At 66.8% G+C, this 22,831-nt stretch overlaps 1 protein-coding gene across 2 annotated transcripts in view; it reads right to left on the bottom strand.

Moving 5' to 3' along the window:
• Positions 1-962: 962 nt before the first annotated feature.
• The window catches only part of ADGRB1 (adhesion G protein-coupled receptor B1), a 77,645-nt gene continuing 55,776 nt past the window's right edge, over positions 963-22,831 (bottom strand). Inside the window, exons 19-31 of one of the 2 annotated variants that reach the window (XM_070382692.1) lie at positions 22,221-22,324; positions 20,816-20,918; positions 20,081-20,231; positions 19,575-19,644; positions 17,924-17,990; positions 15,520-15,605; positions 10,701-10,872; positions 7,719-7,814; positions 6,184-6,223; positions 3,601-4,304; positions 2,602-2,637; positions 2,313-2,417; positions 963-1,749 (exon numbers count right to left, since the gene is read on the bottom strand). In XM_070382692.1, coding sequence (XP_070238793.1) covers positions 1,552-1,749; positions 2,313-2,417; positions 2,602-2,637; positions 3,601-4,304; positions 6,184-6,223; positions 7,719-7,814; positions 10,701-10,872; positions 15,520-15,605; positions 17,924-17,990; positions 19,575-19,644; positions 20,081-20,231; positions 20,816-20,918; positions 22,221-22,324 — 1,932 coding nt within the window. In that variant the 3' untranslated portion in view covers positions 963-1,551. Of the gene's footprint in view, positions 1,750-2,312; positions 2,418-2,601; positions 2,638-3,600; positions 4,305-6,168; positions 6,224-7,718; positions 7,815-10,700; positions 10,873-15,519; positions 15,606-17,923; positions 17,991-19,574; positions 19,645-20,080; positions 20,232-20,815; positions 20,919-22,220; positions 22,325-22,831 lie in introns of both variants that reach the window. The other variant, XM_070382691.1, reaches the window with a different exon arrangement.

The following is a 22,831-nucleotide window of genomic DNA, read 5'->3' as shown; positions in this document are numbered from 1 at the left end:
TGCATGTGTGCATTTAGAGGTTCAAATGAGCTATAACGAGCTTCATTTTGGGTCACATCTTGCTGGCCAATCTCACCCCACATTTTGGCTTTCTGGAGTGTTCAGAATTGGACTCGGGCTGTGTGCCCTGGGGAAGCAGTGGTTCCCAAGTGCCTGCTGTGCGAGGCTGGAGGGCTTGGCGCCTCTTGGCTGCCGCATGCCTCCCTCCCTCCCTGTTGTCCTCTCACACTGCGTCACAGTGGTCACTCAGCCCCTCCCAGGCAGGCAAGGTCCCCAGTCTCTCTCCACCCGTGGTCACTGTGGTCACTCACAGTGGGCAGCCCTCACCAAGCTCCTCCCCTTCCCCCTGCTGTTAAGACTATGGGGGAGGGGGTGGGGTCACAGGTGACCCATGCCCGGTGAGATGCCTACAAGCTGGGGAGAGGACGGGCAAGACTGCTACGGGAACCCTGCGCCAGGCAGCACCCACGGCTTTTTAGCTGGTTCTGACATTGCTTTCCTCTTGGATGACATCATTAGTGGCCCATAATCTCAGGGTGCTGGGGCCCCCAAATGCACGTCTCCTCTGTGGGCAGGCCTCTGCCTGCTGCCTCTCAGGGCCCAGGAGGTCTGCCTGGCTGGTAGAGGCCCTGAGGCTCGCCGGGGTGGGGCGCACAGCCCAGGGTGAGTGGATTGGCCACTCCCCCAACAGCAGCCCCGCAGGTTTCCTGCCAGCTCCCTGCGGAGGTTCAGGCTGCCCCCTGCTGGAAGCACAGGAGAAAGGCAGGACCCGCAGCGTCCACTCGCTTAGCCAGCCTTTCAGAGCTCAGGCTGAGAAGCAGGTGGGTGCGAGCCCCCAGGCCTAGCCAGCCCTCCCCGCCCAGGTGAAGGGCCACCGAGGTCGGCGAAGACCACTGCCAGCCCACCAAGGTCCCGGTGTGTGTGCTGCACGGAGAAGAGAGACAGGCAGAGAGAACTTGGGTTTTTAATTCTTTTTATTGAAGAAAAGAAAAGGAGAGAAAAAATAGATTCCCCACCCCTGTTTCTTCCCGGAGTGGGCTTCTGCTCCTGGCCCTGGGTGGCGTAGGGGAGAGGGCTGTGCTCTCCACCTGGGTCTGGGGAGGGGCACCCAGGCCCTGGAAGGGGTTGGGGGGGAGCTGGCTGCTTCCGAGGGGTGGGGGTGTCTAAAAAACGGTGCCAGGCCGGCCGGGCCAAGCAGGCTGGTCCTCTGCTGCAGCAGCTCAGGCGGGCATCCCTGGGGACGCTGGCCACGCCCGGCCTGGCCGTTGTTCTCGGCTGTCTGCCCGCCCGCCAGGGCTGGGCCCGAGTAGGGCAGAGTCTGAGGCACCTTCGGCCTCCGGAGCCCTGTGCCCACAGGGGCCGCTGTCTCCTGTCCCGTCTGGCTCTGGTCCCAGCACTGCGGGCCTCTGCCTGGCCGCCGTCCGAGCGCCCTGAGGCTGGGGCGCGGGCCTTGCCCGCTGCCCACGAGCGTGTCTGTGCCCGTCCTGCGGCAGGAGCGGGCAGAGCAGCGTCCCTCGTCCGTGGCCCGGTGCGTGGCCGCCGCCCGCCCGCTCAGACCTCGGTCTGGAGGTCGATGATGTCCTGGCCCACCAGCGGGATGGTGGCGCCCGACTTCTCCCACTCCACACTCCGCAGCTCCAGTGGGGACGGTGGGAGCGGCTCCAGCTCCTTCTTCACCCAGGCGGGCGGCCCGTGCGCTTTCCGGAGGCTCTCCCAGGGCCGCTTGTTGGGCGTCTGCTGCTTTTCTGGCTGCTGGCCGGTGGGCAGTGGACAGGTGAGGGCCCAGTCGGGGAGACGCAGAGCAGACGGGGCGTGGAGAAAAGGAGGCAGGCCGTGAGGAAGGGGCCGTGCAGGAAGGTGCGGGAGGCAGGGAGACCCAAGCACAGGGTGGGGAGCCTGGGAGCAGAGCCTTTCCCGACGACGCACAAAGGCGGCGACCCCCGCCACTGAGTAAAGGGTGTGGGAGTGGCTTGCCGGGAAGGACACAGCACCCCTTGCTTGGCTGCTGCCTGGCACTGGGGGGCAGCCTTGCTCAGGCTCCCCAGGACAGGGTCAGCCCAGCATGCTGTCTACCCTTCCAGCCGGCCCCCAGAAAAGACCCGTCCACCCGCCCTGTCCCTCCAGGGTATAGCAAGAGCTGGGCCACACCAATCCTGAGGAAAGGTTAAATGAATGAATGAATGAAATAGGACCAGAGGAAGGAGATAAGGGCTTACCTAAGGGCTCATAGCCCCGTCCATGCCCGGCCCACGCCCCTGCCCCACTCTCGGCTCAGCCCCTCAAAGCCCCGCCCCAGCCCTCGCCCTCCAGACCTTGCTGTCTGGGCCCAGCACATCCTTGTCCTTCTCTGCGTGCTGTAACTTCCGGTTCAGGTCCTGGAACATGTCCTGGTGCCGCTTCCGTGTGTGCATGATTTTCTGCAGGGCGGGGGGAGGCAGCGAGCCCTGAGCCAGGAAAGGGACTGCCCTGCCCCCACCTGGGCAGGCTCCTGGGGACTGGGCTCCCGATGTGGGGAAGGGGGGGCCGTCCCTCTCCCCAGCCCCTCCCCACCTGCTGTAAGGCCTGGGCCGGGTGATTGGGACAGGGTACACCAGGACCCACCTCAAAGTCCAGTTCCGCATACCGTGATTTCCGCCGCTGTGGGAAGAAGGGGTTGGTGTACACTGTGGCAAGCACACCCTCAGATCCCCTAGACACGAGCTCCTGCCAGAGGCTGAGGGAGGCCAGGGACACGCTGCCCCAGCCCACCCGTTCCCGGCCGAGCCCCGGCGGACACACCTCCAACTGCACTGAAGCTATGGCTTTCAGTATCCCGGGCCCTTAGAGGCTACTCTGCCTGGAGACACCTGGCAACCAGGGCTGGGCAAGGGTGTCCAGTTCAGGCAGCCCAGGGCACGCTCCCAGGGACTAGGAGACTGCGACACAGGGTCGTAGCACTTCTGGCCGGCCACACAACTGGAACCCTGGGGCTGAATCACCCAAGGCACATGCCACGAGGTGGGAGCCCGGACTGCAGAGGGTGGGGCTCCCCGAAGGTGCTGGGCCTGGCTGGCTACCCCCTCAACCCTGAGCCCTTATCCTACAGCCTGAGCAGGGCTTGGGGGTCAACTCCAGGTCCCAGGCTGGCCTAAGGCGGGGGTGTGCTGCTCAATCACGGAAGGGGCTGGATTCTGTGCAGGCTGAGGACTCCTGAGCCCTATGCAATCAGTGAGACCACAATCGAGGGCGACCACCTGACTAGTCGCGTCTTTGGCACAGACAGGACCATGTGGGCCCGGCAGGTCCCGGGAGCAGGGCTGGAGGGAGGCAGATGCTGCCCCTCTCCCAGGCAGGACCCTGACACACGCCAGGCGGGCAAGGGGGAGGCAAGCTCGCCCCAGCCCAGGCCTCGGGTTCCCATCCTGCCAATGGGGCTCATTCTACAGAGGAGACGCTGGCCTCCTGGCTTTCCAGGCTTGGGCTCCCTGAGGCTGGCTGCCACCCCACCTGGACGCCCCGCACCCCCAGCTAGGCCCTCGCCTAAACCCACAGGGCCAACACACCCATGCCTTGCCTGCTAGGTTCCCCTTGTCCTGGGAGCAGCTCCCTGGACCCCCTTACCTCCAGGGAGCTCACGGACAGCGTGGAGACATTCTCTGTCTTTGTCCCGGGCCCCGTGCTGGGCCCCTGGTGGGCAGCAGGCTCCCCGGGCTCCCCCAGGCTGGGGGGTGCCGGCTCCATGGGGGGTGGTGGGGGCAGGGGCTGCTGGGGCGGTGGGGGTGGCGGGGGCGGAGGCGGCGGGGGCTGGGTGGGGGGCGGCTCGGGGGGCCCGCTGCCGGGGGGCTGGCGGGAGGGCGGGCTGCGGGCCGGGAGCCCCGTGTCAGGCGCCATGCTGAGGTGGATGAGGCGGGTCTGGGGCATCTGGTCAATGTGGATGCTGTACTTGGGCTCCTCCGGGGGCTTGGGCCGCAGCGTGGCCGTGGCCGTGGGCAGGATAACGTAGCTTGTGTCCAGGGCTTTCTCCTGGGCCCGGCTCAGCTCCGAGTCCAGCTTCTTGAAGATGTCCCCGTCGCCAACGAACGACGACTTGGGCGCCCTGTCTTTCTTGAGGGTCAGGGAGTGGTTGGGGAAGTCGGGCAGGGGCCCGCCGGGGCAGCGGGGCGAGCCGTGCAGGTGCAGCTTGGATACATTGGCCGGCAGGCTGTTGAAGTTGGAGGGCGCCTTGGCATGGGCCAGCTTCAGCTTCTCCTCCTCCGGCTGCGATGGCCGTTTGAGCGTGCCTGTGATGGTGGCCGTGCGGCAAGCTGCAATGTCCTTGTTCAGCACTGTGGGGACAGACAAGGGGGTCAGGGTGGCTGAGGGGGGTGGCGCCGGGCCCCCCTGGGTCTCAGCTGCTGACTGATCTGGGCACCCGCCAGCCTTGTGTTTGGTGCTGTGGCAGCCTGTGCTACCATGTGCCTTCAGTGGAGGCTGGCACGCAGGGGTGCCTCCCTGTAGAGCACAGACGACCGCCACCCACAGCAGCTGGCAGGCGCACGGGGGTAGCCCGTGTTGCCTGGTGGCGTGGCACACAGCCCCCCTGCAGGTAGGACCGCACACCGGCCTCTCTGCTGTGCAGCTGCAGGACCAGGCTGCCTTGACCTCCACCCGATCTGGGCCGCAGCGTCCCCAGCGCCTGCCTCGTCCCTGCCGGTCAGCTCGGCCTCTACCAGCCCACAGAAAATGCAAAGCGACAGGCAGCGCTGCCCACAGCCCTCTGAGTCCCAGTCCTCGGGAAACCTGCTCTGGAGGGAGCGCCCTCCCCTCCACGCCTGACACCGGCACCGGCGGTGGACAGGCGCCCATGTCACACCCTGGCTCGTCAGCTGCTCCTGCTTCCTCCTCCTCTAAGCTGCACAGACCAGTGGGCACTGGCCCACCTTGGTCCTCCTTCTCGTCCTCCCCAACAGCCAGGGTCCCAGGCCCCTTCTGTTCTCCACCCCGACCGCCAACACTAACACCCAGTCTGCAGTCCTGCTCTGCCCTGGTCCTCGCGGGCCCAACCAACCTACCAATTTCCCTGCCAAACCTGCTCCCTGCCACTCGTCTCAGGTTCAGGGTCGGGAAAGGTCCCCGCTGCCTCTCCCATGCGTGTCCCTCCCCTCCAGCTGTCCACCTGGAGCCTGGGTCTAGCCCCGTGGGCCTCCCCTGAGCAGATTCCCTGCAGGCCTCCTGGGCACTCGCTGGGGCCCCCATCTGCCCTGTGCTGGCCTGGGCGGGCCCCTGTGCCCTGGCCCCTGACTCCTCTCAAGGAGACAGGCCAGGCTGAGCCAGGTTACCAAAGACAAACAAATTGGACGCTCACAGAGGCCAGCTCCACACAGGACCGGGCCCAAGACCCCAAATGCTCTCAACTCTGGGGGTCACCTCTCAGGGAGGTTGGCACATGAGGCGAAAATGGAGCAGGAATCAAGCCAGAGATCACCTCCTCCAGGAAGCCTTCCTGGTGTTCTTCTGGCAACACCTGACGCTGCCCACCCAGGGCTGGCCCCGCCTTCCCCACGGCCACCTCTAGAAAAGATGCTCCCAGATGTCTGACGGGTCAGAGGGGACAGAACCAGCTGGTCCTGCGAGGCCCTGACACCTGGCTCACAATACGACAACACCTGGACAGCTTCCTTTCACTGGGCAAGCGATTCTGGTTTTGCACTTGCTTCCTGGAAACCCGCCTAAGGCTCACTGCTCCCAGTGACGTGCCCCCAGCCTGGAAGCGCGGCCAGCCCCGCCTCCGCGGATGGACCAACAGTGAGGGAATGACGGCAACACAGAAGGCAGGCCTGCGAGGGGGCAGGGGGGCGGGCCGCTCCGGGCCTCACAGAGCCGGCTCGGCCACACTCCCCACAGGGGGGCAGAGGGCTGAGGATGGGGGCACGCGGGGGTGAAGAACGGGCCAGGCTGGGGTCGGGGAGCCCCAGAAGGTGCTCTCCAGTGCTGAGTGCTCCCCAAGCATGGACGCCCCTCCCCTGCTGGGCCTGAGCCTCAGGACGGCTCTCTGAGCCCGCCGCTTCTGCCCCCGGGACCCTGCGGGCAGCCTCGGGGCAGTGGCCGGGGGATGGAGGTGGTTGGTAGGTGTGAGATGAGGACAGCGGACAGACGCATGGAGAAAAGAAGAAACAGTGGGCCCAGGCCAGGGCCACCTGTCGCTCTCACCTGTCAGGCGCTCACCTGATCTACAGGCCAGATCCACGTCCTTCTCAAAGTCGGTCTATGAGACAGAGATGGGCAGCGTGAGGGCCTGAGGGAGGGCGAGGCAGGGCGGGGCAGGGCTGCCTGCAGGCTGGGGAGGAGGGCCGCCCTGGAGCTGCAGCCACACCTCAGAGTGGCGTGTGTGATGCCGTGCGTGTGCACGCGTGTGCAAGCTCCAGAGGGCCCAGGGTGTCCACAGGTCCAGGGTGCCCGTGGGTGATGCGCTGACGCACAGCGAGCCTATGCGCCCCTGCGGGCCCACGCGTGCGCAGCCGTGTGCCCGCGCCTGTGTGTGCACGCACCCGCACACGTGAGCACGCTCCCTTTCTGGGCGTCTGTGATTAGGAACAGCTCGCTCACACCCTTGGCCTCTGGTCTGTCCAGAGAGATGGAACACACGGAGGGTCCCATACCAGAACCCCTGCTGCCCACCCACTCGTGTGTCAGGAAGGGGCCTGCCCCCCATCACCCCTATGGCCCCCACCACAGCCCTCAGGACGAGGAAGTGGAGGCCAGCCGGCCCGGGATAGGCACAGTGGGGTCAGGACGCAGGCGTTCATGCCGGGGCGGGACTCGCCGCCCCTGCAGCGGCAGTCGTCCTACACGCCACCCCCCGAGGCTAGGAGGTGGGAGAGGCGGAGGAGGGTGGTCCCTGCCCCGCCTCCAGGGAGCACCCCGGCTGGGGAACCCGGCTCTGGCCACCCAGGCAGGGCAGTGGCCTTCTCCCAGGCCTTGGGGCCCTGGGGATGGCAGGGCCCTTAGTTAAGACTGGAAGTTCCTTCCTGGCAAATGTGGAGACCAAGTTGTGAGAAAGATTACAGGGTCTTTGCCCAGAGGTCAGAGGCCAGGAGAAGTGTCAGGGGATCCGGGACCTGGCTTCCGCCCACCTCGGACCCCTGCCTCACCCTTGAAAACGCCTCCCTGAGCCCATCCGCTAGCTTCTGCCAAGGCCCTGCCTGTGAGGTGGCCGGCACCCCGAAGACTGAACGAGCACTTCCCACATGCTGGGGGCACCCAGTGGGCAGTAGGCACCAAATGATAACATGGAGAATTCACCCAGGATGTTACCAGGGTCTGAACAGGCGGCTTGGTGGGGCTCAGGGAAGGCTCCCTGGAAGAGGTGGCACCTGCAAAGTGGGCAGCAGGAGTAGGCAGGGGTGTGCAATGCCCGAAACTGGACGGTGTGTGGAACACAAGAGCACCAAGGAGTCAGGCCCTTGGGGATGCGTGAGCACAAGCTCACGGCGGGGAGGGCTGCGGGGGGCGCGGAAGGTGTGCGCATGGCCTGACATCCAGAGGGCAGCGTGCGGACAAAGGGCACGGCTGGCACCAGAGGATGAGCCCGGGGCGGACGCCGGCCCCGCCCAGCTCCCTCATCCCTTGACCCTATCCATGCCCCCAGACTGTGGGTTTCACCTCGGCGAGACCCCAGCCTCAAACTGGGCTCAGAGGTCCTCCTAACGGGGCTGCTGGGGCCGAGCAGGGGCTGCCTGTGTCCCGGCCCCGAGCCCTACCATGAGCTGGGCGTGGCCGTTCTGGAAGGAGCCCCCTGAGTCCCCGTTGCCCTCCTCCTGGCGGTCCACCACACGGCACTTCACAGCGTCCTGGACCTGCGGATGGAGAGCAGAGGCAGTCAACGGCCAGCTACGCCCCCAGCTCCGGGAAGGCAGGTTTGAGTCCAGCAGGCAGGATCTCGGTGAGGGGCGGGCCTATCGTGGGTTGCACGGGTCCACGTGCCATGGCGGGGGTGGGTGGGGGGCGCTCACAGGGGCACCTGCTCGTCTGTGGGCCAGAGCGTGGCACGGCACTCGGGGCAGCTTCAATAGCAGCTGCCCAGGGCCCGGCCTCTGCTCTGACCTCTGAGATCTCCTCTATGCCCGTCTTGGGGTGAAAACTCAAAAACCACGGAGCTCTGGGCCCCTGAGAAAACGCTGCAAGGCTCCTGTTAGGAATCTGTGGGTAAGAGCCCACACCGCCAGCCTGAGTCGGCTGGTGTCCAGATGTGTCCTGAGTCACTGTGGCCAGCACATCCCTGAATGTCTGGGGCCAGCTGGGGTCAGGCCCTTGCTCCCTTATCACCAAGAACAGAGCACTCCGTGAAAGGGGTGAGCCATCACGGCCTTGGGCTCTTCAGAGGGGAGAGAGAGGGCGGCTGCGAGTGAGGGGCCGGGAGCAGGAAGCAGCAGCAGAGGAGGAGGAGGAGGAGGAGACTGAGTTAGCCATGGATGCTGCTGGTCTGTGTGAGTGGGAGCCACGGCCGCCACCTCCGCCTGCTGCAGACAGCACCAGGCGCGGGGACAGCAGTGAGCACAGCACCTGTCCTCAGGGTGCTGACACTTCAGAGGCCACAAGGCGGGGCCCAGGGAATAAAGGAAGGTGCAGGAAGCTAAAGCATGGAGAGTGGGCTGGGCTATGTACGGAAGGCTGCCTGGAGGCGGTGTCCTGAGTCACGGTGGGGAGAGCTGGGAGGAGGGCTTCCAGACACTGACCCAGCACACACCCAAGAATATGTGCCCAGTGACCCCGGCCACTGAGCCTGTGCTACTGTGAGGACTGGGAGAACCCAATGCACACGGCCACCCGGCTGGTCAGGTCTTGCTGGCCCCAGGGCTGTAGACACGCGGAGCACACTCCCAATCTCATGCTCACCGACCGGCCAACAAACGTCTGCTCGGCCCTGCAGCATGCCCAGCAGGGCAGGCCTGGCCCAGGAGACAGTGGACTCGAGGGTACGGAGGACACGCTGTCCCCTGGCACGGACGGCCGCGAGCTCCCCATGTCTCATTTCCTCGTGCTGCGACCGACTCCGTGGGTGCCGGCGGAGACCCTGCTTGTGCCCCTGTTGGGATGTCCTGTGCCCATGGGGCCGGCGTCTGAGTGCCCCTCCTGGCCCATCCTCTCCAGCATAAGCTGAGCGGGCGCAGGGGGCCAGGCCCCTCCCACGGGACCCTGGAGCTCACCGAGGGCAGGGGAGGCCGGTCCATGGGTCCTCCGGCCCAGCCCTGCAGGCGCACATGGGGGCTTCCGAGCCCATCGTCTAGTGTCCCAAGGGGCAGCCTGGAGCTCCCGACAGCCCGGAGCTTGTGCCAGCCCACGCAAGCCCACCCTTGGTGTGGCCTGCCCTCCACGGGACGTCCGTCACCTGAATCCACCTCTGACTTCTGCCCTCACCCCTTGGGACACAGCCTCTGCTCCTCCATCTTCCCAGTGCTTCCGTCTCTACTCAACATCTTTGCTGCCCACAGGCTCTCTTCCTGACCCAGGATGCCACTCTGTCGTTGCTGCCCATCTTGTTTCACAGATGGCGAGGCGGCTGAGGGCCAGAAACCCGGGCCACCGCAGCCTCAGTCCATCCAAGGTGAGTGGGCACGAGCTACTCTGGGGGCTGTCCCAAGGCTCCTTAATGCACGTGTGCAGGGGAACAGGCCCAAGCAGGTGCTGGGCTGAGGGAGCGAGGTTCTCTCTGCAGGGCATCAGTGTGGGTCCGTAAAGTCACCTCCGCCTGGGCCATCTCTGGCTCCAGCACGGGCGACCCGCCTGTCTCAGGGGAGGCTCTCCCTGGGCCCTCAGGACTAGAGAGCGGACACGCAGGACCGACTGGACGTCTGCAGGTGGCGGGGGCACCACTCCCTTGGCAGAAACGTCAGGGCTCCGCCCTGCTGTCTTTCCTGCAACAGGAGCCCCTGGGGAGGGGCGTCCCCGTCTCCCCCAGGTGTGAGCAGGGCAAGGGGTGGGCTCGGCTGTCCCCGCCAGGGCGGCCCTATCTTCAGCTGTGCAGAGCCCCAGGCCAGGGCCCTGGCGTCCACGCCCAGAGGAGAAGCTCTAGGCAGGGAGGCTGGGTGGGCCACTCCGGCTCAGCAGACAGAAGACAGATCGCCCCTCAGGGTCTCAGGACTCCCCTGCACCGAGGGACGCTCCGGCCTGGCCTCCTGGGCTGCCCAGCACGCTCACTGCCCTCCACGAGACCCTGGGGTGGGCTCTAGTCTAGCAACGTCTGATGCTGGCATGTCACACTCCCGCCCCCAGGATAGGGCATATCCCCTCCGTCGTTGCTACCAGCCAAGAGACGGTCGGGCAAGGGTTCGGTAAAAAACCTTCTCCTATACCTTCCGAAGAAGCCCAGAAAATGCCACAGTGGGAGTCCCAGCTGCCCCGGGAGCCATTCCCGCCTCTGGGCCCCCACCAGCCAGAGTACAAGCCCCATCTCGGCTGGAGCCAGCACAGGGCACCGGAGCGGCTTCTACAAGAAGCTGTTGTGTTGACTGAGCCCCGGCTGCATGCTGGGCCCAAGTCCAGTCTCTCAGAAGAGTCAGGGCCCAGGAAGCTGCCCCTCCCCCACTTCCTGCCTCCTTCCAGAACCTTCCGGCCCCAAGGAGGTGGCTTCCCAGTGTCCAGTGCCAGGCTGATCGCTCATCCTCAGCCTGGAGGGCAGTGCGGGCCCCTGGCCCCGCTGCGAGGCCCAGGGAGGGAGGGCACCCCCCTGCCCGCCGGCCCACCTCTCTCCGTAGGATGCAGTGCACCATCACGATGACGAAGCCCTCCAGCGAGTCGAAGACAGCAAAGAGGATCTGGAAGAGGGCGGACCTGCGGTCGGTGACGGCGAGCACAGCGGACATCCAGGTCAGCGCCAGCAGCGGCAGCACCACGCAGGAGCTCCACAGCGAGGCCCTGCGGACGCGGTGGGTGTCAGGGCTGCCCTGGAACCTGATGCCCGCCGGGCTTGCCCCGGGGACAGGCCGGGTCACCTCCCTTCCTGGGCTCAGGCTTACCTCCCTTCCCGGGCCAGTCCCCGCCGTGCCCTCTCCCCCCACCGGAGAAACCCGCCCCCACCCAGCCCGGCTGCCTCCTCTCCTGGGGAGCCGACTTTGCCAGCAACACCCTCAGCTGGGGGCTCGCGGGGCAGCTGGGGACATGGGACAGGGGTCCCAAGCGGCTGGGTGGCAGTGAGGGCTGGGGGACGGGTCTCTGGAAGATGCAGGTGCTTGACCATCCCGGAGGCCCCAGGAGGGAGACACGCACGCTGCAGGGAGGGGTGAGCTGGGGGAGAAGGGGTCTCCTCCCAGGGCCCCCGGCCCCAGCCAGAGGCCCAGGGCCAGGACTGCAGGAGGGCCGCAGGGGAGGGCGTCTGGCCAGGCCTCTGAGCACTGAACAGAGAGACAGGGTTGGGGTCAGTGGGGTCAGGGGTGGGGGGACCAGAGGACCCCTCAGGGAGAAGGAAGGAGCAGACCTACAAGGAAAGAAGACAGACGACAGACAGACAGGGCCATATGGGGAAGGCACAGAACAGACAGACAGGAACAGAAACGACAGGCGCGTCCCCCTCTTGGCGGGCCCTGCTCTGCCCTCCCCAGGGGAGCAGCTACCCTACTCTGAAGCCTTTGCCCCTTCCTCCAGGAAGTCCTCCAGGAGCACCTCTGAGGCAGGCATCACCCTCTGCACTCCCATACCCTCTGCACCCCCATGGGCTACACGGGAGGCCACTCTGGACTGTCTCCTCGTCCCCACAGTGGGGACACTGTGAGTCAGCAGGCTGTGTGGGGACAGAAAGTGCTCCGGCAGGTCCTGGGTGCAGTGTGAGGATGCCTGCAGGTCCTGGGTGCAGTGTGAGGACGCCGGCAGGTCCTGGGTGCAGGGTGAGGACGCCTGCCTGACGCCTGTCTCGCCACTACTGCCACTCTCGGGGCCGCCGGGCCCAAGGACCGCAGCCAGGGTGGGCTCTGCCCTGGGCCGGTGACTGCCCGCAGGGGGCTCCGGCGGGACTCTCCCCCCAGGAGCAGGTGGGGCAGGGCTGCGGGTGGCCACGGGGGGAGCTGGTGGGAGAAAGGCTGGGGTCCCCTTAGGTCCCCGAGCCCCAAGCTGGCGGGGCCTCCAGACAGCTCGGTGAGATCCCACCAAGGCTGCACCACCCCTGCAACGGACCACCCTTGAGGGGCCCAGCCCCATGGGACAACTGCCCTCATCCACCCGGACAGGGCACGCCGGCCACACCTGCCTCCCCGGGCCTCCACGTCCCCCCTCTGCCCTGCCCGGCCGTCTCAAGGGCCCGGGTCCCCACCTCAGGGCCAGCCCCGTGTCTCCTCCCAGGGGATCCCCTAAGGCCACCCTAGGGACGGCCCCCCACCCTGGGGCACATTCCCTGGACACGGCGGGCCTCCAGAGCTAGACTTGGCCTCTCTTGTCGTCTCACAGGCCCCCCAGACCACTGGCGCTGAGAACAAGGGGGCCAGGCGGAAGCCTCCGGGCCGGGCACCTGCACCGCAGGCTGTGTAACCCTCTGCGCCTGCCTGCCGTGCCCACATCTGGCCCGGCGCCTCAGAGCCCATGATGCGGCCCCGTCCCGGCCTGGGCCTGTCTAACCCCAGGGTGGGCAGGGCCCCGCCGTCTGCCTCCTCTCTTCCACGGCAGGCCCTCTCAAGCTGGACCCCAGGCCCAGCCACCCCTTCATGATCCGAGCAAGAGGGCCCGGGCCTCCCCCATCGAAACGCCTCATCCTGCTTTGAGTCACCGTCTCCCGGGCCCGAGGCCTGGCGCTGACAGCCAGGTGCTGCAGCCGGCTGGCAGATGGCCGGGGCCTGGGGACCCGTAAATTACTCAGATGCCTGCAGTCCATCCTCTGCAGCTTCTGAAGCGTTTCTGCCTCGCAGCCGGCGGAGGGTGGGAGGGGTGTGTGGGGGGTGGGCGTGCAGGTCCAGGTGTGACCGCTGGGCAGGAGGAGGGGCAGGTGCATAGCCGCCCCTGTGGGAAAGTAAGATGCCCCTGGGGAAGGGGTCTGGGCGTGAACGGGGCTGGGCAGGCCCACTGCCACTGACCTCCCGTGCGACCTGCCCAGTACGTCCCCCAGGGCTCCGAGGACAGCCTCTCAGCACAGCCCGAGTCACAGCTGAAGCTGTCTTCCGCCCCACGGGCCTGCCTGCCTGCAGAACAACGGAGGGGCTCAGCTGAGCCCCAGGTGTCCGGGCTGTGGACCCCAGCACGGAGGAGCAGCCCATCCCCCTCCAGAGGATGCTGCGTCTCCACCCCGAGTGTCCAGAGGCCAGGCGGGCTCTCCCCAGGAGGGTCCCGGGGACCTCTGTCTCTGGGGACCAGATGACCAGACACTCCTGGGTCATCTAAGCCCCCAGGCTGCACTGCCCCTGCCCTGCTTGTGGCCCCTGGAGGCGGCTGGGGTCAGCGAACAGGCCAGCTGCCCCAACACACCCAGTTTCCACAGGTGTGGCGGCCTCTCACACACTGCAACTCCCGACCAACAAACAACTCCTCCCACACTCCGCCACACTCACGCGGAGCACGGTGACCCCAGCATGACCACACCCTGACGACGGCCACCAGCAGACCGTGTTCTCACAGCCAGAGGCCCAGCCCGGCTCCCTGCCCTCGGGCCTGGCTGGTTCCCCGAGGCCCTGGAGGACGGGAAGGGAGAAGACGGGCCGGGCAGGGACCGCGGGACCGCAGCATGAGGAGACTGGGGGGCTGCCGAGGCCCAGAGGGGACAGCAGAGACGACACGAAGGACAGAGAAAGCGTAACGCGAACGAGACGTGACGCTGGCGCAGAGCCCGCGCGCGGGCGAGCGGTGGCACTGACATGGCGTGACTCGCGGCTTCAGAGGCGGCGTCAGCCTCAGAGAGGGCTGCACACTTGGCACATTTTGGGGGGCACCTGAGGTGGGGCCCGGGGCAGCTGACTGCGAGTGAAATTAACAGACTGAAACGAGAGCAAAACTGTTCTCACGGAAACAGGCAAGGGGAGCAGGAGGGGTGAAGCCCCAAAACTAATCAGAGGGCGTCCAGCCCAAGCCTCCCCAGGTTGGGGGACGGGGTCCGGGGGGGCGAGGCTCCAGGGCATGGGTGAGGATGGGGACCAGAGGTCCCTGGGTCTCTTTCCACCCGGGGTCCTGGACCTGCTAGGTGGCAGGGAGAGCCGAGTGTGGGCTTTGAGGCTGGGTGCGGCTGACCGCAAGGCAGGGCCGGCCCGGGCCCATGTACACCCACATTCAGCACAGCGTGACGCGAGCTGCCCACATTCACACCAAGCAGCGGGGCACCTGGACGAGGCCACGGTCCCTGCCCTCAGGTCCCGCACATCCGGCAGGACCAGGCACTGCCCCAGCCAGAGACAGAGGGATTCGCTCGATGGTCCCGGGGCACCTATGAGCTACCTGGGCAGCGGCCCCCCGGCTGGCACTGAGCAGGCGGGGTGCTGGAGTCAGGCCCACAGGTGAGTCCAGCTGGGCTTTTGAGCCCTGGCACCACTGCACCCGGGGGAGGCCCAACTGACTCCAGCCCTGCTCCACCTGCCCCCTGCCCCCGCGCCACCCCCCAACCTCAGGCTCGGTCTGCGCTGCTGTGAGATGGGAGCAGGACTGCAGACCCTGCCTCACGGAGTCACCGCAGGAGACAAAGAGGACAGCGCCACGGGCGGACGGGCCCAGCCTCGCCGCCGCCCTGGCCCCCAGCCTCGCCGCCGTCCTGGCCCGTGCTACACCGTTCCCAGAGCAAGCGTGGCTGACGCTTCGAAGCCCCCACTTCGCAGACTCAGAGCAGAGGCCCAGGCCGCGCAGGGCCCAGGCCCACAGCCAGGCCGGCTGGCTCCCAGCCCCCGCGGGCTCCCAGGGTCACACGCCTCCCCCAGAGCAGGTTTCTAACCGGGACAGAGCCCGCCAGGGGCCCATGGGGAAGGGCTCCTGAACCTCTGTTCACGGGGAATGCAAGAGCAGGATGAGGCGAGGGAGAGAGACAGAGAGACGCAGACCAGGCAGGACTGACACAGAGTGGGGTGGGGAGGGGCGTGGACCCCGCACAGACACTGGCCAGGGCAGAGGCGAGGCGAGGAGGGCTCGGCGCTCGGGCGGGACAGGCCCCGTCCGTGACCCCAGGGGGCTCCCGGCCCCTACAGCTGGAGGAGCATCGCCCCAGCCCCACGTGCCTCTGCCCAGGTTGGGCACTGCAGCCCCTGGGCACCGCCTGCCCAAGCACCGCGGGCCTGTCCCGGCGCCACCCTCTTGGGGCTGGCTCCCCAGGCAGGAGGAGCATCCCACCTGGCCCCGCACCCTCCCCATGCTGAAGGCACTGCAAGGATGGGGCGCTGTGCCAGTTCAGGGCCAGCCGACCACAGAGGGGCAGGGAGAGGCTAGGCGCGCCGCCTCCACCCTGTGGGCCTGGGGTCTTGGGAAGCAGTCAGTCTCATGGCCTCTGAGAACTCGTGAAGCCCCTGCTCTGTCAGGGGCTCCGTGCCTCCATCTCCCGACCCACTTGGTGGGGGCAGGGGCTCCGGGTCATCCCGCCTCAAAGGGGGGGGCGCGGCTGCCCAGTCCTACCCTGCCCGCTCCTTCAGCTTCTTGTCCGTGATGCCGTCCTTGGACACGAGCTTGTTGAACACCAGGATCCCGATGACCATGTTCACCTGCAGGACGGGGGGACGTGGGTGTGGGGGGGTGCCCCAGGGGCACTGGGGCGGCCTCCAGCCCCGGGCAGCACGGGACGTCGCACGGCCCCCCGCGGGTGAGGAGAGGAGCTCTGGGGAGGATGCAAAGTCCCCCAGGGACGGGGAGCTACCAGCTCCACCCAAACTCTGGTCCCTTTGCCCTGTCGTCCTCTCCTGGAGCCCCAGTCCCTAGCGGGGGTTCTCCACCCCACATGGTCCTGCCAGACCCCCAAATCTCCCATGTGATGGGTCCCCAGGCCCATTGCCACCCCTCCTTGGATCAACAGCAGTTTGTGAAGCCAGGAGTCCATCTGGGATGGAGTCTAGAGGTCAGGCTGGGGTAGGAGCAAATCAGCCCCTGCCCGGAGCGGTCAAGCACGCAAGTAGGCTGGCTGTAACGCCCCGCGGGGCATCTGTCCTGCGCAGACCACAGAAGGGCCCGCAGGTGACCACCAGTCCAGCTGCTGCCATGCCCAGGCTCACCCTGCGCCCCCATCCTTAGTGTCCTGGCAACTCATGTGCGTCCCACGAACGAGCTCGCCCAGCTCGAGCCCGACCTGACGCCGTCTCGGGACAGCCCATCCTGGCTCCGCCTGGGGCCACACTGCTCTCCACACGGGGCAGTCCTTCAGAGACCTTAATTCAGGACCGCCGCCCCACAGGTCTTCTCTGAACCTGCTACCACTGGGCACCTGCCCCGCGAAGTGCTTCTGGGAGCCGAGGCGAGTCTCGTTCTACTGCTCACACTGCCGTCTGCGACAGAGACAGGCTGTCCCCAGCGTCCCCACCGGCCACCAGGCCCTGGTCTCCCCTCTCCCCGGAATGCCCTCCCCTCAGGCTTCCACTCTGCAGAGGCTGCTTGACCCCTAGCCAGGTTTCTGCATCTCAGAGACCCTGGGATTCCAGAGGTCCCTGGACCCGTGACCCTCGGCCCAGAGGTCTGGGAAGGCCGACTCCCTGGGCCCCCTCAGCTCCAAGCGCTCATGGCCGCACACACAGCGGCAGGCCTGTCCCTGCCTCCTGTCCTCTGGCTGACAGCGGCTTTCCTGGGTGACCTCGTTTTCTGCCATGGCTGGGGCGGGGCGGGCAGGACACCAGCGGCCACCACCCTGCCTGCAGCGGCTCTGTGTCCTCCTTTACCTGCGTGTGCCCGTGTTACATGTGGAAAAGACCCTCAGGCTGGGAAAGACTGAAGGCAGGAGGAAAAGGGGACGACCGAAAATGAAATGGTTGGGTGGCATCACCAATCAACGGACATGTGTTTGAGCACACTCCGGGAGATGGTGAAGGACAGGGAAGCCTGGCGTGCTGCAGTCCATACAGGATCACAAAGAGTCGGACACGTGTGAGCAACCGAACAACCAGCCCATGTTACAGGAGGGGCCCCAGGCAGCAGTGCACAGCGGGTCAGGACCAGGACCATGCCTGCCCTCCTTGCACAGTGGGAAGGGATGTGGGGGACTCCTGCCTTTGACAACCCCCCTCCCCGGGCCCTTAGGAGGCCCAGCCCACTGACTAGTAGCACTGAAATGCAGAGCATGGGGCCTCCCTCCCTACCAGTCTTCCAGACTAAAGGAGCAGGCGGGCTGGGGCTGGGGGCAGGGGCCTGGGGGCCGCCCACGGATCCTGCCTACCAACTCCGTCTGCCCTCTGGCTCCCCCATCTCCCATCCCTTGCAGGCTCAGCCTCCCCTGGGTGCCTTGGGCCTCACTTTCCTCTCCAAGTCCAGTCTGCGCCCCCAGCCTGGCTCAGGTCTGACAATGAGGCAGTGAGGCCCAGCACGGCGAGCAGGACCCTGCAGAGCGATGCCCTTTCCTGGGGGCAGGTGGGAGAGGAGGGCGAGATGGGCTCAGATCTCCAGTCTCTCCCTGCTCACCGGTGACCCAGGGATGGTAACCCTGTGTGCGCGGGGCACTGCCATCCTCACCAAATGGGAGAGGAACCGCAGAAAGGAAGTGCCGGGAGGAGTGGGGGCAAGGGAAGGGGCTTCCTTCCTCCAGTGAATGACCAGTCGAAGAAAAAAACCCCGGTGGGTGGCATCTCTGCTGGCCTGGCCATCTGTCTGCCCACCATCCCCTCACGGTCACACACCCGCACAGGCCTCCCGACAGGTACACGGCCGCTACACAGCCACCAGGCAAGCTGCACCCAGAGACACAGGAGGCCGCTGGCCCAGCCTCTGTGCCCCAGCTGCTCTGTGGGCCCCGCCGGCCCCTGGTGACGGGGGCGACCCCGATAGGGAAGCAGACGCAACTGGAGGCCCGGCCCGAGGGGAGGCGAGGGGCGGGGGTCCCTACCAGCACAACGGCCGCGGCCGGTCCCACGAAGGCGTACAGCAGTCCCCCCTCCAGGGAGAGCCAGCAGCTGGGGGAGGGAGGCAGGCTGGTTAGTGGCCAGACACGACCCCACCCAGGCACAGGCTGGACCCCACCAGCTTCCCGGCGGGCAGGTGCAAAGCCCAGAAGGGCAGGAGCAAGCGGGGACACTGCGCAGGATTAATTCTTTGGCTTCGCAACTCGAGGGAGCCCCCAGGCGGCGGACAAGTGAAGTTCATGGGTGGAATCGGTCCAGAGCACAGGGTTCCGGGAGCCCTGACGGTCCCCCTCCCCCGACTCTCCCCCAGGCCTGGGCTCCCCACCTCGCCCCGCAGACCCTCCCCGACCTCATGTGCCGACCCTTTCTCTTGGCATCATGCTACAATGTTAGGCTGGGTCCCTGGCCTGGAGTTCTTCCTGCCCGCTCAACCCAAGCAGGCCCGAAGCCTCAGCATCAGGCCTCCTGCTCACGGGAGGACCTGAGCCCTCTTCGCCACCACACTTATCTCCCTAAGTCTCCTGGACACCAGCTGGGGGGCCCCCAGGAGCCCTGAGCCCAGGGAGGGCTGCTCTTCTTCCCCCACGTTCTGTTTCATCTGCCCTGAGCTTCCATGCTATCTGCCAAACACACTCGTCTTCACCCTTCAGAACCCCACTGCGACATCCCACTTCCGCCTGATCTGGCCCCAAGCCGGGTAGACTGGTGTTCCTTCTTCTCAGCTGTGGGGTCAGTGTCCATGTTTCCTTCCCGGTACTCACAGCCCCCACCCCCGCCAGGGTCCCCAGTCAAGTGCAGGGGATGCCTGCCCCAGGGCCTGGTCACGTCCCGGCCCCCTGGGCTCCCCAGGGAGCCAGGCCTGTGCAGCCCCTCCTTCTGCCCGTCGCTGCCCTCTTCCTCCCCACATCCACAGCCACGGCCCCCCAGGCCTCAGTTCTTCGCCCCACACCCTAGGAAGCCACACGGCATCCTGGTTTGGCATTTAAGGCCCCTGGACCTGGGCTGGCTGAGCCTTCAAGGCCTCAGTGACTTCATCCATGAGGCAGCCCCGCCACGTTCCACCCCGCGCCTCCCCGCCCCCGCAACTAGGGGACATGCGCTGTGCTGAGTCGCTCAGTCGTGTCCGACTCGCTGCAAACCATGGACTGTAGTCCACCAGGCTCCCCTGTCCATGAGCTTCTCCAAGAATACTGGAATGGGTTGCCATGCCCTTCTCCAGGAGATCTTCCCAACCCAGGGATCGAACCCAGGTTTCCTGCATTGCAGGCAGATTCTTTACCGTCTGAGCCACCAGGGAAGCTGCAGGGGTCATATAGACTCCTGAAGACCTGGGCCCTTTGTCATGCAGACGGGAACGGAAGCTCTGGGGGGCTAAGCAGCTGAGGACACGGGGGCTCCTACCACCTGGGGCCTGTTTCTCTTGAGCCTGCTGCCCACCATGAGGAGGAGCCGGCAGACAGGGGCCAGAGGGCTACCCCTGGGCCTGGCCTCCAGCTCCCAGGGCCCCCGCTCGCGCCACGCCTTGGCATTCTCAGCTCTGAGACAGGTGCCCAGCCAGCCCTCACCTTCCAGGGTGGTGGGAGGGTCTGGGGGAGCCGCGCGGCCTCCACCACGTCCCACCCCGCCCCAACTCACTAGTTCATGGTGCTGTACCCTCTGGCCTTGGTAAATCCCACGGAAATAGCCACGACCAGCGCAGGGAGCCCTACAAGAGCAGAAAGAGAAGGTGTCGGGCGGACCCCCACCGTCTAAGGCCCAACTCTGCAGGTGGGCGAGGGGAGGGGATTGGGGCGCCTCTGAAGCCCCTGAACAGAAGGTGACAGTGAGCACGTGAGAGAGGGGACACGAGGTGGACCAGGACGAGAACCCACAGAAATGGGCGAGGGCTGCCAGGCCAGCAAGTAAAGCCGGATGCCCAGCCACCTCTGGACTTCAGATAAGGAAGGAAACATTTCCCATCGTAAGTTTATCCCGGACATTGCCTGGGATATACTCATACCACCAGGTTATTTCTCACCTGGCACTCAGACAGAGCCAGGTGACCCCCTGGAGGCGGAGGCTGGAGGGGCCACTGGAGGCGGAGGGTGAGGGGGGACGAGGAGGGGGCCGAGTGGGGCACCCCGCTGCCCTGCAGTGCTCACCCCAGCCCAGGCACAGGAAGCGCTTGCGGACGAGGCGGTTCCGCAGGCGGCCAGTCACGGCCATGTAGGACTGCCAGGCCTCGGTCAACACCCAGCAGAAGGAGGACAGGAAGAAGAAGTGCAGGAAGGCGGCGACCAGCGTGCACACGGCCTGCGAGGGCAGGCGGCGGGCAGGCGCTGGCTCACCGGCCCCGTGCCCACGCCGCGACCCGGTCGAGTCCCCAGGCAGGACGCCACCCAGGGTCCACCTGCCCCACCGCTGGAGACAGGCTGTGCGCACTGAGGCCCTGGGGCGTGCTTGCCCGACCCAACTCCCAAGCTGCCAGGGACAGACACCCCTCTCCCTGGCTTCCCCGCCCACTTGCAGACACCTCGGAGGCCGCGGGAGCCCACCCAAGAGCCCTGGCCCGAGCCCACCCGCTCATCAGCTGGCGACTCTGAGACCACATCACAAGGCACAGACAGGCTTGGGGGGCCTGGGCCCGACGCTGGGCCAGCGTGCTGGAGCTTGAGTCAGTCATTGCAGAGCACTAGTCCCCCTGGAGACTCTAGACACCCAGTCCCCACGCCTGGCCAGGTGACAGCCCCTCCAGGCTGAGCCGTGGGGCTGCCGCAGCCAGAACAGTGAGGGGTCTGCAGGGGTCTGCCCCCGCCTCAAGCGCCCCAGGGCCTGGGGCCCTGCTGCGGAGCCTCCCCATCACCGACGCGACCCGGGGCACAGAGGAGGCCGCTCACCTTGTTGCGGGTCTGGGTCTGCCCGATGAGGATGAGCGCGTTGGAGGAGATGATGGACAGGCAGAAGTTGATGAGGATGACGGAGCGCTCTGAGCGGATGTACCTGTGGGTGAGGGCGGGTGGCGTGCTCCATGCCCAACAGGGCCTCAGCTCCTCAGGAGCTGGGCGCTGCCACTAAGGCCGGGCCGCCTCCTCCCTGCGGGGCCCTGGCCTCCACCGCACCCGCACTGCTCCTCGCATCACCGACTCGGCAGGGGCCACGGGGTCCTGACCACCCCACACGCGGAAGGAGGTGCTTTGCAAACCACAGCGGCCGCAGGGGAGGGTCTGGGCTGGGGGGCCAAGCAGGCCCACGGTGGGTCAGGGCAGACGTCCGAGGAGGGGCTGCTGGGTCACTGGTGCCTCTGCCCTTGGGCAGGAGGGGGCGGGGGCGGGGCAGGAAGGCACGCCCCCCACTCCACCCCATGGCTGCATCGACCCCTCCTCGTGGGCCTCAGCTGCGGTCATGCTGCCCTTGGAGCCCACACACTGGGGATCGGGCTGGACCCAGTGGGTGGGGCAACCTTGGGTTGATCCTTGGTGACCCACAGTCCCAACCCCTGCCCCTCAGGGCCCACTGGAAAGGGAGTCTGCACACACACGCCCCCAGCCCAGGGCTGCTGATGGCTGGACGGGGTCGCCCCCACACTGCCCCACCCCTGGGGACCCAGGGACTAACACCGGTCAGACAGCACCCGGGTGCAGGGGTCCGTGGTGGGGAGGCTTTGCAGCCTGGGGCAGAGGGCCGGCAGAGGCTCCCACTGGACACATGCACCCAGGCTCAGGGAGTGGCCTGGCACATCCAGGTGACGACAGACCACAGACACGGAAGTCGGGGTCTTGGGGCCCAGCAGTCATGGGACAGGGTGCTCAGCTGGGCGGGTCCCACTCAGAGGGTGGGAGGGAGCAAGGAGCCTCTGTGAGAGGCCTGTGGGCACTTGGCTGGGCAGGAGCAGGAAGGCCCGGCGCTCTGGGCTGCCCCTGCGCCCCCCCGCTGCCCACCAGCATCCAGGGGACTGCAGTCAGGAGGGCTGGGGGTGATGACAGAGGTGATGGATGGTCCCAACTGGGAAGGTGAGAGGGAAGGACGGCTCTGGGCTCCCAGCCCACGGCCGCCCCGATGGGAGAAGGGGTAAGGCAGCCCCAGCCACCCCTTCCTGGGGACCGCCCCTGCACGGAGCGCAGTCATCCTTCCTGGGGACAGTCCGCACCGCTCCACCCCTACCTGCAGGGGGTGCCACCTCCCCGATGGGAGGACGAGTAAGGCAACTGCAGTTACCCCGTCCACACCTCCCGGGGAACCCCCCGTAGTCACCCCTCCCGGGGATCCCCAAGTCACCCCTCCCGGGGACCCCCCCGCGGTCACCTCCACACGGAGACGTAGATGATGATCAGCATGAGCAGGGTCAGGGACGACACGCCGCAGCCCACGATGAGCGTCACCGACGGCGTGGCCACCTTCTCCATGCTCTGTGGGTCCCGGGGGGGACAGAGAACAGAGTGAGGGGCGGGCAGGCCTGCGGGGGACGCCAGGGGAGCCTGCCCCCCGCACCTCCAGGAGCCCCGCGTCCAGCAGCCCTCAGCCGCCCTCCCGCAGTGCCCCAGGCAGTCCCTGGGGCGGGGTCTCGTCTCCGGCGGGTCTTTGTGTCCCCACTGGTATAATCGTGTGGCAAGCCAGCCACAGCGCCCGCCCCATTTCAGGAAGGGTCCCCCCGCATCACAGGTGAGTTCACCAAGGCAGCTGTCCCTGACCCTGTGGCTCTGCAGCACCAGCCAAGGGCAGGGACCCGGCTCTAGGGGGCAGCCGTGGCCTCTCAATACCCGCCACAGACCCCAGCCCTCCACCCTGGCCCACCCCGGGGCTCTGCAAACAGCAGCTGCCCTCAGAGGCCCACACCACCTCCATGTGAGACCGCCCCCACGCTGGGCACCCCGAGTTCGCCCCCAGACTCCAAGCCTGGCCCCGCTGCTCCGTCC

This window comes from Bos mutus, chromosome 14, assembly GCF_027580195.1.
Source record: "Bos mutus isolate GX-2022 chromosome 14, NWIPB_WYAK_1.1, whole genome shotgun sequence".
Classification (NCBI taxonomy): domain Eukaryota; kingdom Metazoa; phylum Chordata; class Mammalia; order Artiodactyla; family Bovidae; genus Bos; species Bos mutus.
This window is presented reverse-complemented; position numbering and strand designations above follow the sequence as displayed.